This window comes from Condylura cristata, unplaced genomic scaffold (assembly GCF_000260355.1).
Source record: "Condylura cristata isolate star-nosed mole 26May11 unplaced genomic scaffold, ConCri1.0 scaffold00018, whole genome shotgun sequence".
NCBI lineage: Eukaryota > Metazoa > Chordata > Mammalia > Eulipotyphla > Talpidae > Condylura > Condylura cristata.
The window spans coordinates 5,026,163-5,038,259 of record NW_004567119.1 but is presented as its reverse complement, the minus strand read 5'-3'; the positions used below and the strand labels follow the sequence as shown (position 1 = coordinate 5,038,259).

The 12,097-nt window shown below is 57.5% G+C and overlaps 1 protein-coding gene across 3 annotated transcripts in view; it reads left to right on the top strand.

Annotated features, from left to right (window-relative positions):
• The window catches only part of RNF150 (ring finger protein 150), a 109,892-nt gene extending 99,649 nt beyond the window's left edge, over positions 1 to 10,243 (top strand). Inside the window, exons 7-8 of one of the 3 annotated variants that reach the window (XM_004685193.2) lie at positions 4,385 to 4,488; positions 8,885 to 9,083. In XM_004685193.2, the coding sequence (XP_004685250.2) occupies positions 4,385 to 4,488; positions 8,885 to 8,998 (218 nt within the window). In that variant the 3' untranslated portion in view covers positions 8,999 to 9,083. Of the gene's footprint in view, positions 1 to 4,384; positions 4,489 to 8,871 lie in introns of all 3 variants that reach the window. The other 2 variants (XM_012726945.1, XM_012726944.1) reach the window with 2 other exon arrangements.
• The last annotated feature ends 1,854 nt before the right edge of the window (positions 10,244 to 12,097 follow it).

Here is a 12,097-nt window from a genome sequence, read left to right as displayed (position 1 = left end):
AAAAAAAAACCTAATAAAAAAAATTAACTGAATACTGAAAAAAAAAATAAATGCTAAGGTGGTAAGATTTCCAGTGAAATACACAGGAATAAACACTTGCAGCACTGGGGTGGGCAAACAGTAGTTAGGCAGAAAGCAACCAGCACAGACCACAAAAATGGACACAGTGGGTTTTTAGCAAAATGAAAACCTTTTGCTAGCTGAAAGGCTTCTTAAGCAAACTACGAGGCGAGCCACAGACTGAGAACAAGTTCACCGCAGGGCTGTCTGTGATAAACCACTTGTGCTGCAGATGTAAAATCAACGGACGGCTCAGCGAGGAGACAGAACGCCCCAGTGACAACGGGACTGTGGTGGAGAGCCCCGTCTCCCTGGAACCTTGACGGGGCTCAGCTCTGACGGTTCTGCTGCTCGCCCCACGCAGCACACCCACAAGTGCGTCCCTGCTTGTGCACACACACTCACGTACACACACACCCTCTGATCTAGAGCATCTCAGACCATAAGCAAGAAAATAAACCTAACATTGAAGGGGGAAAAGGAGCAAAGAATTTGCACTTTTCAGACTGTCCACATGGAGCCAAGTCATCAGGGAACTGCTCGTGCAGCCCCAGAGTGGCTGGAGCGGCAGGTCTAGAAAGGGGGTGCTGTGTCAGCAAGGCCGTGGGGGACCCGAACCCTTCCAGGCTGTGCAGAGCCATGTACCCAAGGGGAGGTGACATCAGCAAGAGGACACAGGGAAAGTCTGACCCTTGAAACACCAATGTCACAATTCAAGGGCCAATGAATGCCTTGGGGAGAAATTCAGAAATCTGTTGGGATCACTCACCAGAGCTCCTCACCCTCCCCACAAGCGCCATCCAACCCCTCCCTGAAGAGCGGAAGAGTGGAATAGGCTTCTATCATCTCACCGGCCGGGGGCTGCCTGAGGGGTTGGCTTTTATTTTGCCTGTGGACAGGTTGAGGCTGGACCAAGAGCCAACCCAGCCTTATGTCTTTGTTCCCCACCTCCACCCACACCTGCATCTCCCCTCACCCCCCCAACCCTCGGTTCAGCAGTACCACATGTGGACACGAGAGGGCTCCAAACCCACGAACTGCTGCTGCACCAGAGGGCGGCCGCAGAGGAGACCCAGGGATGCGCTCAGTCGGGAGTAGCTCTGGAACCGGGAGGAGATGCACCCTCGTTCAAGGCTTGAGGCTGCCCAGGACCTCCGGTGGGGCAGATTGGTGAACATTCTCATACCAAACCAGACTACAAAAACCAGGAGCGGGGCTGCTTTTTCAAGTGCAGAGCCCCAGTGTAAGGTACCAGGGCACCCTGAAAAATGTGTTTGACCAAAGGAATATGCAGCTCTAGAAAGCGACCCGAGAGATCTGGAGGTACTGGAGGCCATCTAAACTGAGGCACTGAATGGTGCTCAAAAAAAAAAAAAAAAAACCACAGGACCAGATGGCTTCACTGGAAAATTCTAACCAAAGAAGAATTCGTGCCAAGCTTTCTGAAACACTTGCCAAAAAGCCGAAGAGGAGGGATCAGTGCTTAACTCCTTTCATGAGGCCAGCACTGCCCTGATGCCCAAAGCCGGCAGGCGCTGCTGCCTCCTCTTCTGCCTCGGCGCCAGGCAGGACCTGACCAACGGGCCCGACGGGGTCTGGCAAACGCAGCCCAGCCTTCTCGCCCGGGCAGTTCACGAGCAGCGACAGCTGAACAGTCTCTGCCCCTCTCCCTGGACCCACTGGCAGTGCCCTTAACGCTCGGTTTTCCATCATTTTCACGCTCATGGGGAGCCCGCCTGTGCCCGCGTGTGGCGAGGCGCCGGGGGCCTCGTGGGGTGCTCAGGGCATCCGGGCACGCCATGGACCCTGCTGACGTGTACTGCCCTTTGCCCCTTTCCTGCAAAGACTCAGGTGAAGTGAGCACAAAACCCACACGGCGCTCCTCTCGGCGCTTAGCGAGGCGTCGCAGAGGAGAGCTGTGGGTTGAGCACGACAGTGGCCAAGCGAGCGGAGAAATCTCCTACCGCATCAGGTGTCCCCGGGAGAGAGGACCGACAGCGCAGAGAGCGCAGCAGAGAAGTCACTACTGTGTGGCCTGGTGACATTCCTGCGTGGCCTCCGGAATTCTCCAAGTCACAGTGAAAACGGCTTTAACCCTCCCCGACCGAAGGTGAAAGGAGTCCTCCGGAGCTGAGCACGTCTCTGGTAGCTTCAGAATTCCAGACCAAGAATGCAGACAGACACGCGTGCCCGTTACGCCCGGAGGGTTTTGGGAGGCTCTTGGCCAGGCGGGTGAACTTCTATCGTAAGCCTGAAATGCCCCCCACGGGGCCGAGTGCTGTCTATGAGGAAAACTTGGCAGCCAAGTAGACCCTCGCAGGGCTGGCATCCCCAGGTGGCCTGGGAGGGGCGGGGAGGTGGGGGTCTCCAACTCACCCATCTTTGGGGGTGGCGGGCACCCACTTTAGTGTGTGTGAGCACAGCAGAAGCAGCATGTGATTGCTTAGCGGGGGCTGCGCAGGAGATCACGTACATTCTAGCGGTGACTCTTACTACTGTACCACGGCACAGCCTGAGGCCTGCAGGCCAGAGCCTCGCCGTTCTCCCTGCGGGGAGGAAAATGTAAGTCAGGTCAGAGGCTTCTTGCCTTAGAAAGTTGTGTGAAGCCAGAGTCAAATGAACATTCTGCACATGAAGTCTAACTCTCCCACTAAGATCCGGACGTGAACCAGCCGGTCTCTCGCACTGAGAAACCCCCTTTCTCAGAGAGACCAAAAGACAGAGACTCTAACTGAGCCAGCCCGGGGCGCTGGGGGGCATCTCCTGGGGTGTTTCTCTAGGATACGGGGGTCACTCGAGATAAAGTGCTGTTTTCACGAAGATAAGCGTCGCTAGTGTGGACGGATGGATGCTGTTTTTCTTTGAAGTCTTATTTTTCAAGTATGTAGGGAACGAAGCTTTTATATAGTGAGAGGAGCAGTTTCTGAGTGTGAACCCCAAACGTCCTGCTGGAGCAGGACTCCTGGGGTTACAGTCACCACCTAATTCTCTCAACACACACACACACACACACACACACACGGACTCTGGGGGCGAGGCTCATGGCCCGCTGTGCCCTGGGCCTCGTCCCGTAAAACAGGCAGCAGCACTAATACCAAGCCCCACTCTGAGAGGGAGTTTTCTTGGGCTCTGAATATCCATCAGAGACAAACAGGAAGGCAGAGGCTGTGTGAAAGTGTCACATTAATGGACAGCCCCTGGCCAGTGAACTGTAACCGGGATGTGCATTTAAAGACACAAACGCCAAGCCACTGGCGTGGCCTGCCCGTGCCCGGCTCACCCAGACGCTGCTCCCGAGTGGGGCTTAGCCTCTGTGGCCTTTGAGAAAAATCCAGTGAAAGCACCTGCTCACCGGCAAAACGCACAAACGCACAGAACCACAGACGTGTGTGAGGCCCCCCGCACTCCCTGCGGGTCCAAGCGTCTCAGCTGTGGTGTGTCGCCCACCGGGTGGCCTGACTGGACAGCCCGCTCCTGGAGGACCAGAACTGCCTTAGTCCGTGGGTCCCTAGCCTCTGGCATAATCCTGAGCACGGAGCAGGGACTCCGTGAGTCAGGCAGTAAGGTGTGTGCACGTCTAGAATGTTTGGGAGTAAACATGAAAAACAGTGTTAAAGAAAATGAAAATAATTCCCAAACCCTGAGACAACTCTTGCTAGAAGTCTTACGTCTCTGCTTCCAGATAACTTTCTCTGTTGCCCTCGCTGCCTAGAAAGCCTTGATACTTGTTTTCGCTTCACTGCAGACTGTTTTCTTGTCTAACTGCGATTTCTTTGGAAACTGCTTTACTAAGAAGACTGTCCATTAGAAATAAGTCTATTCAGATATTCACTCGCACTGGACTTTTGTTTCTTGCAATGTTTGTTGCTATAAACCATACTTAAGGGAAATATTTTGCATCTCTGATGATTTCTCTTGAATCTTGGTTTTTCATTTCTGGGTGACAATTCAGAGCCATAGTGCAGCTTCTCCAGGTCCCCTCCCCAGCGGCCCTTGAGCACGCTCTTGTGCTTTTTACAGAGTGACGATCTCATAAGCCATTCGAGTCGTTCCCTTTCATCTGTACGTATCAGTCATTTACGGTAGATTCCTCTGGACTAGCTAACACGACGTTTGCCCGTGTTTCTGGCGGACCATTGATGCTTCTTATTCATTCAAAAGGGCTGTGTTGATGCTTAGATTTTTCTTTTTTTTTTTTTTTTACAAAGTAGCCAGCTTTTCTGGTGCCTTCTTCTGGCCTTCACTGTTGTTATAGCACCACACTGGCATAAGCAGCAGCCCGGGCCCCCTCGGCGCTCACAATGATCTGTGCTCTCTCCTCCAGGCGAGGAGCCGGCCGTGAGCAGCGACTCGGACATCTCGCTCATCATGGCCATGGAGGTGGGACTGTCCGACGTGGAACTGTCCGCCGACCAAGACTGTGAAGAGGTGAAGTCCTGAAAGGGTGACTCAGGAAGGCAGGGTGACGGGCCCCACGGGGAAGGGGGAGAGTGCCCCGCTCCTTGGGCTGGACGCCAGGACCCCAGGGCACGCTCGGGAACGGGCCCGAGGCCGTCTCCAGGGTCACGCTCGTCGGGCCGCTCTTTCTCCGTCTGTGCCACGGCCGGTGTCTCGCCCGGGAGGAGGCTGAGAGCAGCCCCCCACCGGGTCCTGCAGACCCTCCCACACCCAGAGCTGAGCGGATGCTTTCGATCTTCTCGGTCTTACCAGCTTCAGGTCTTGTCTTCACGTTTGGGGAACATTGTGGGACTTCTTGGCAGTTTAAGGATGAGGCGTAGTTTGTTTTACGTGCAGGCTTGTTTTCCCTGTCTCACCCCGGCTTTGATTTAGGAGACCAGTCTCTGGTCTGATCGGGCTTCTCTCCATCTCTGATGTGAATGGCCTTGACCTGTAGGCAAATGTGTACGACCTTGGGAAGTGCCTCGGCCCTGTCCTGGAGGATCCAAACTGTCCCAGTGGATCCTGAGAATCTCAGCTGCCAGAGACCCGCTCTGAACTCTGGTGTGCCCAGGCCACGGCTTGGCACGTTCGGCTGCGTGCACCGGCAGGCCTGGCCGGCTCCACGGAGGCCCCGGCCTCCCGGTCCTCTGGCTGAGGACTCCCAAGTCTCATCCAGGCCTGCACCAGCCTCCCTGGCTCCAGAGCTGGTCGCTGGGGCTGAAGCCCAGTTTTAGAACAGGGTCCCACCTATTCTCTGGACAGCGAAAATGTCGCGTAGATTTCCCAGAGGCCGTAACAGTCTCTGGTGACCTCCCAAAATAGACCCTGCCGGAGGCCGCAGCGTCGCAATGACTCAGCACCACGCAGCCCTCGCCTGTCACACCTGCCAGGCCTCCGGGGCCATGCAGGCGTCTGTGCGCCAGGCGGGCGCCCTGGGGCCTGATCGGTCCCCAGCAAGGCAGGAGGTGGGCTTCAGGAAGCCCTTGGCTCTAAAAAGTGTGAATCTGCTCAGTCAAGTTTCTCCAGACTGAAAGAAAAACACAGGGAAGGGAAAGAGGCAGCCGCTGCAGAGGGAAACCTGCCAGCAGCCCCGAGCTGCGTGTGTTCCCTGTAACGCAGCAGAGTTGTGAGGTTCTGCCGGCCGTCACCCAGACGCACGAGGACCAGGCAGTGGGGAGCGGCTCTCAGTCCTGAGACCGGCCCCTTGCTGCTGCATCTGGCCAGGAAAGCCAGCTCTGCTCCCCCAGGGCCCCGCACCACCGTCCGTGAGCGCATATCCCAGCGAGAGCCTGGGCCTCGGGCCACCGTGCTCGTGCTTCGCCAGGTGGCCAGCTGCCGGCTGATGGTTAGCAGTCGGTGCAGGGCGAGGAGGATGACCACCCGCTTCAGAAAGGGGGTGCTGCTCTTCCTGGGCGGGAGGGCGGAGTCTGGCGTGGGCAGGCAGGGGTGGAGGGCGTGCCCAAGCAGGACCCGGGCCAGACGGCACGCAGGGACGCAGCTTCCCTTGCCGTCAAGTGACGAGTTGCCCAAGGCTTCCTCTGGGCTCACAACCACAGGCAGCACCTTGCAGGGTGGGCGAGGAGGGGCTTTTGCAGAAAGTCTTGAGGGGTGCAGACACATGCCTCAGGGAGGCAGAATTACTTGCTGGGTGAGAACAACGCTCTGATGTCGCACTGCGTGTTGCTGAGGAAGGAAAGCTCAGTGCTGGGGGCCGGGAGCAGGTGGGAGCAGGCGGGAGCAGAATGGCTCACCTGGCCGCAGGCCCGCGTCTCTGATCCCTTCAGCTCCAGGTTCTCTGCACTAATGCTCGACTCAAGGAGCCCTTGGCCCTCTGCCCCCCTCTTGCCAAACATTCCAGCAACTTTTATATTAGGTCAAGCAGAACGACACTAACTCAGCATCAAAAGAAATAAATTATGCCCCCGCCCAGAGAGAAACGCCTCCCGAGTTGGAAGGCCCGAGGCTGGGCGCTCCCACTGTGTCTGGCACAGGACGCCACGGTACTGAGGGCCCAGGGCCTGCGGGTCTGACCCCCACACCCCAGCCCAGCTCGCAGCGTCTCCATGACCAAAGGCTGGTTCTGGAGGACTCCCTGTGGCTCTGGCACTAAGCAAAGTTAACTGGCACGCCAGTGGCCAAGACCAGCAGGAACAGCACTGATCCACGGTCCTCCTCACGCCCCAAGGAGAGACCTGGGTGGCAGGTGGCCCCGCCGGCCAGGCAGGATCTGCAGACAGCGTTTTCTGTCTGTCCAAGAGAAGCAGCATACAAGCCAGGCATGTATTTTTGCAAGCCAGGAGTGTATTTTCAATTTTTGACCAGCCACATTTTAAAAAGAAAAAAGCAGGGAAGAAAAAAGCTTTAGGAAGTTTTTCATGACTGCTGCAATGTGGAATCAGTGTGAGAAGTACAGCTGAAACACTTGTCTTTTTGTACAGTCGGGGTTTGCGCTCCCGGCACACCTGTGAGGCCCCCAGGCCCTCAGCACGCAGGGCCCTCGGCCAGCAGGCTCAGGGCAGAGCGGCCCCAGCCTCCTGGAGACCCCCTGCCCCTCGGAGAAGAGGCTGCATCACCGCCAGAAAGCGCGACTCACCCAAGTTGCCTAGTGAGAGGCCAGAAATGGGTTTGTTTTATAGAGAATAAATATTCAGGCGCCTCTGAAGTTCCAGCTTCGCCTTTCTGAGCACCCGCAGCCGTCGTTACTGTTTGTTACTTCTGACCAGTCCAGTGTGTTTGTACATCTCGAACACCATGTTGTTTTGGTGCTGAAGCAAAACTCTACCCTCCACGCCTAAGACAGGCCTCAGGCTGAGGCACTCAGGAGCCGGAGGGCAGCCGGCTGTGGTCAGCCCACTGGGCCGCTCAGGTTTGCCTCTTCCCTGCAGGCCGAAGCCCCACCCCGACCCCCAGGCCCCACCCCATACCTGTGCTCAACAGTGCACGGATTTGGGAGGGAAACACACCAGCTGGCCTGGCCTGTTACCACCCGCCCTGGGCTCACCAGACAGGCGGTCAGCCCCCTCCCAGCCCAGGCTCAGGGCAAGAACAGCGGCCTTTCTCTTCCCGGAGAAGAATGTGGGGTCCCAAGAACAGCTTGCTGCTCCCGTGGCTGGGCCGTGGGATGAGCTGACCCTGTCCGAGCCAAGCCGGCAGCCCAGTGTGGATGTAGCCTCCGGGCCTCGCCCACACGCTGCCGCCGCCGCCATTAGCTGGAAGAGGGGCCTGGGAGACCGCACGCGGCGCCAGCGAGCCCAGGAACAGCAATGTCCAGAGGGGCTCCCGATCGCCTGCTTCCTACACTGCCCTGATGCCAACGGAACGCCGAGTCCAGGCGCCTGGGCTGCCCCTCCGAGACCCCGCTGGCCGTTGCAGGGGACACCAGACCCCGCTGCGGCTGCCACACGCTCAAACAAAAGTGGAGACAGCCCAGGAGGAGAGGACTCCTGATGAGTTTTGTTTCGTGAAAATCCTTACGGAGCCTAAAAATCAACAAGGCACGCAGTAACCCACTGACCGCTTCCCCTGACTGAGTCAAGGCAGGCTCACCCAACGGAAGCTTTCAGAAGACCTGCGTGGACCCACCGCCTCCAGGGAGCCCTCCCAGACCCCCGGAATCCGCTCCCGGCCCCGCCCCGTCTGAGCGCCATACCTGCCTTTGCGGGTTGCCGGCGCCCCTCATCCCCCACCCCCATCCTGCTCCCACCTTTCAGGACGGGAAACCTCAGTGGCCAGGGGGCCAGACACCCCTGGGACCCCGCGTCCCTGCTTCGTGTGCCGGAGGCTGTCTGCAGCACTGGGCGAGGTGTGCACGGGCAAGGGCGTCCGCCCCTTCCCCCCACCCCCCACCCACCGCCTCGCGTGGACTTCACAGCAGTTCCTTAACACTTCCCTCGCGTCCTCGCCAGGAAAGGGGCCCAGGGGCCCAGAGGCCAGGGAACCCCGCGGACGTGCCTCCCTCTACTGCTGTCCGCAGGGCTGGGTCCTCCTGGGCTGGGCTGTCCAGCGTCCCCCAGTGACCATCTCAGCACGTGCTTGCCCTCTGGAGTGAGCCAGGAAGGCGCAGTTAAGGCTGAGAAAGAGACCCCAGGGGGGGCGCTGTCAGAGGCGCCTCTGGCCTACACTGCACAGGGCCACCCCAAAGGAGTCAGCAGGGAGGAAGGAGGTGGGGCAAGCTCAAAGACCCTGGACTCTTTCTGAATAAGCGCCCCCCAGGCCTGACTGGTTTGGGGGTGGGGATGTGCTTTAAAGGTAAAATACAAGCATAAAGAAAGTTGGGGTCACCTGAAAACGATGTCATTCTGGGAAGCAGGTAGAAGTGGCCCCTCATCTGACCTCCTCCCTTTCCCCTTTTTTCTCATCTCACAACTGCAGTCTTTGGCATTAGGCACAACAGCCGGCGAGGACCCAGAGACCGGCGGCCACGCCCACGCGCTTGGGCTTGCGGACTTTTGATGGCGCTAAATTCTCCTGGAAAAGCGAAGGTGATTCCAGGTCCTAGGTGCAGACCTGGGTCGTCGAGGCCTTTCGTTGCAAACCCTGCCGGCTCTGAAGGAACCTCTGGGCGCAGTCTCTCTGCCGCCTCCAGGGCTTTCCCTGGACCGCGTGGACAAAGCCACCCCGCCCACGCTGCTGTGAAGAGCCGCTGGCTCGGTGCGGCCTGATAAACCTGTGAATCAGGGGCACACAGACATCTCTTGAGACGCCCACGGGTCCAGCCAGAGCCCGGGCCAACAGCCATGGAGAAGGAAGCCGCCAACTCAGGTGCGTCAGCCCCAGTTACCAACGTCACCGAGGCTGCCCCCGACCCGGGCGGGGGTTCCCACGGCAGGACGACGCGTACCATAGAAACCAAAGACGGATCGCCAGCCAGGGGCGCCCCGCCTGCCCTGACAGCGTGAGCTGCTGGCCCCTGCATTTCTCATGCAGCGAGGGCGGGTCGCCCAGTCCATCAGAACTATAAAAAGCTCCCCCAGGCGCCTCCGCGGGGCTGGCGATTGACCTCACCGAATCCAGAAGCTGGAACACGAATGTCCTGGGGTGTCTCGCACCACGGCATCCGCAAGCCAGTGTTTAGCCCCCTTTCCCTCAAAAGTTTCAGACAAAATTCAGCAAACTGTTGAACACAGAACCCTGTTCTCTTTGAGAATGTGAAGATTTGAAGTAGCCAAAGAATGCGCACCTGTAAGAGCCAGGTAGTTACGGCCACCCCGTGCAGGGAGGCGGCTGTGGCGCACTGAGGCACTGGTGCAGTCCCACCCTGGCCCTGCCTCTGGGGCGCGGGCCGCGGGCCGCAGGTCAGTGCGCGGGCGCAGGGCGCCCTCTGCTGGGGATCGCAGGGCGCACGCAGCGAGCGGGGTTCACCTTCCACTCCCGCATCTTCCGCCCCCCACTTGCCTGGCCTCCCTCCCGCAGAGTCCTCAGTTGAGAACTTGGTCCACGTTTATCAGAAGAGAGAAAGTGTCACAAACGGATGGACGGCGGCCCCCACTCCAGCTCTGCTCGCTGTCGGCAGCCCCTGGCTGGAACGTGGACCTGACGCTCCCCGCTAGGGCGGGTGGTTTTGTAACTTAACTTTATTCTGTCCAGTAGCCAGGAAGGTCACTAAACAAGCTTCTTTCATATGAATGTAAATGGTGTGAAATACGGACATGTTTTGTACATGTACATAATAATATATTTCCTTCCTGCTTTCACATTAGAAAACTGAAATGGTTGGACCGTTTTATAATTAGAGATGAGGGGGGGCGGGGAGGGGCTGCTATTTTTATAGTGGGGTGTCCTATTGAAGTAATTTTGTACTTGTGAAAAGTTACATTCCATTCATTTCCTGAAAAAAAAAAAAAAAGTGGGTTTTGTCCTTTAACACGGTCACGAGCTGGGGGCGCAGTTTCTAGTGTCCACAGGAACCCGGGCTCTGCAGGCTGCGGGCCACAACCAGCAACTGCCAGTTCAAAATGTGGAAAGAAGAAAACCCAACTTCTTTTCGCCCCTCCGCACACCGCGCTTCACCTCCCGAAGAGATGCCTCCCCCGAGGCCGACTGCGCCCCGGTGTGGTCAGACGCAGGCCCTGCCTGCGTCACTAACCTCCCCACCAGCGGGGAACCCGCAGGGGGCACACGGATGCCACGGCCACCGCTGGGTAACTCGGCAATTGGACCCTGGTTCCTTCTCACTGCTGACATATACTGGACCACATCGTGTTCTGGACAAAGTCACTTACTGATATCAGCACAGGGGTGTCCCTGCTTTCCCTGTACAAATCTCTTTCCTCCCCTCAGGCACCTACCGACTCCTTCCAAAGCACTTTACCGCTCTCCTGAAATCCAGCTGCCTTTATCGGAGACAGGGCGCTCACCTTGCTTTGTTCTGCCCGTGGCTTGGAGGGCAGCGCTGGCCTGACACCAGGAGACCTTCAGGGCGACAGTGGCACACAGTCCACAGGACACCACTGGGCTATTTTTGTTACCTAGGAGACTATTGTGTAAATAAGTGCAATCGTGTTCTTATGTACCGGTTTCAAAAATTTGCAACTATTAAGGTTTGACAAAAATTGTGAATTCCAGGAAATTTCTTTGCAAATTTTGTTTGGTTTTGTTTTTTAATAAAACGGAATCCGATATGCGTGTGATGCTTATTTCCGCGCTGCGTGGGCTGCTGAGGTGGCACTACGGCTTGTAATGGGTCAGCATTTATTAAATAATGACTATGTTGAGAGAGTTTAAGAACTTTTCCCCTTCTCTCTGGTCAGTGCCAGAACAGCCCCGAGCCCCCAAGTGAAAGGATCCGACACTGAAGCAATTCAGAGGCTGAGCTGCTGAATTAACTTGAGAACAGCTGTTCTCTGGGAGCTGGGGCTGTTCTGAGCTGTCTGGCGCCAGGTCCCCCAAGCCCGGAACCCGGAGCCAGCTAGGTGGGCTGGGTGGCCATGTCCTTTTTATGTTTACATGTCCGCAGTGACAGCTCAGCACGAAGGGGATGCTGAGCAGATAAAAAAGCTGGTGGCTGCCAGCCTGGGAGGGTGAGCAAGGAGAGACAATGCCCCCTTCACGGCTTCTACCCACTAGACGCTGCAGGCCCCTGGTGGGTCAGAACCTTGTGGGCTCCAGGCTGCAGCAGGCTGGGGGCGGGGGGAGGGGGTGAGGCAAGGGGACTGGGGGCATGGGGAAGTTGGGGGGCAGAGGAGCTGAGGCATGGGGGGCGGGGGGCCCCTGGGAAGTTCAGCCCTTAGTGGAATCTATCCCTGGCCAGGCAGTCTCTGGGAACTGAATCCACACACGTGCTGGCAGATGTCAATCGGCAATGGCCGAGGCCTCCTGGCCTTTCCCACCAAGATGCTGCCACCACATGAACAGCACTGGGCTTCGCTCTGGGCCTGTCCCTGCTGGACAGTCAGTAGAGACAGGTAGCAAGAGCACCATCTGCAACAGCAGCAATGGTGCCTGTCAGGTTCTGTCACTTTCAGCTGCTCACCTGTCATCAGTAGTTAACTTGGGGGGTGACATAACCCAGGATCTAGAAGCTTCCTCCTGGTTCTGGCAGCCACAGCCTCCCTGGAGACCAGGGATTCCCAAAAGGGGAGCTGTGTCCTGGAATCAC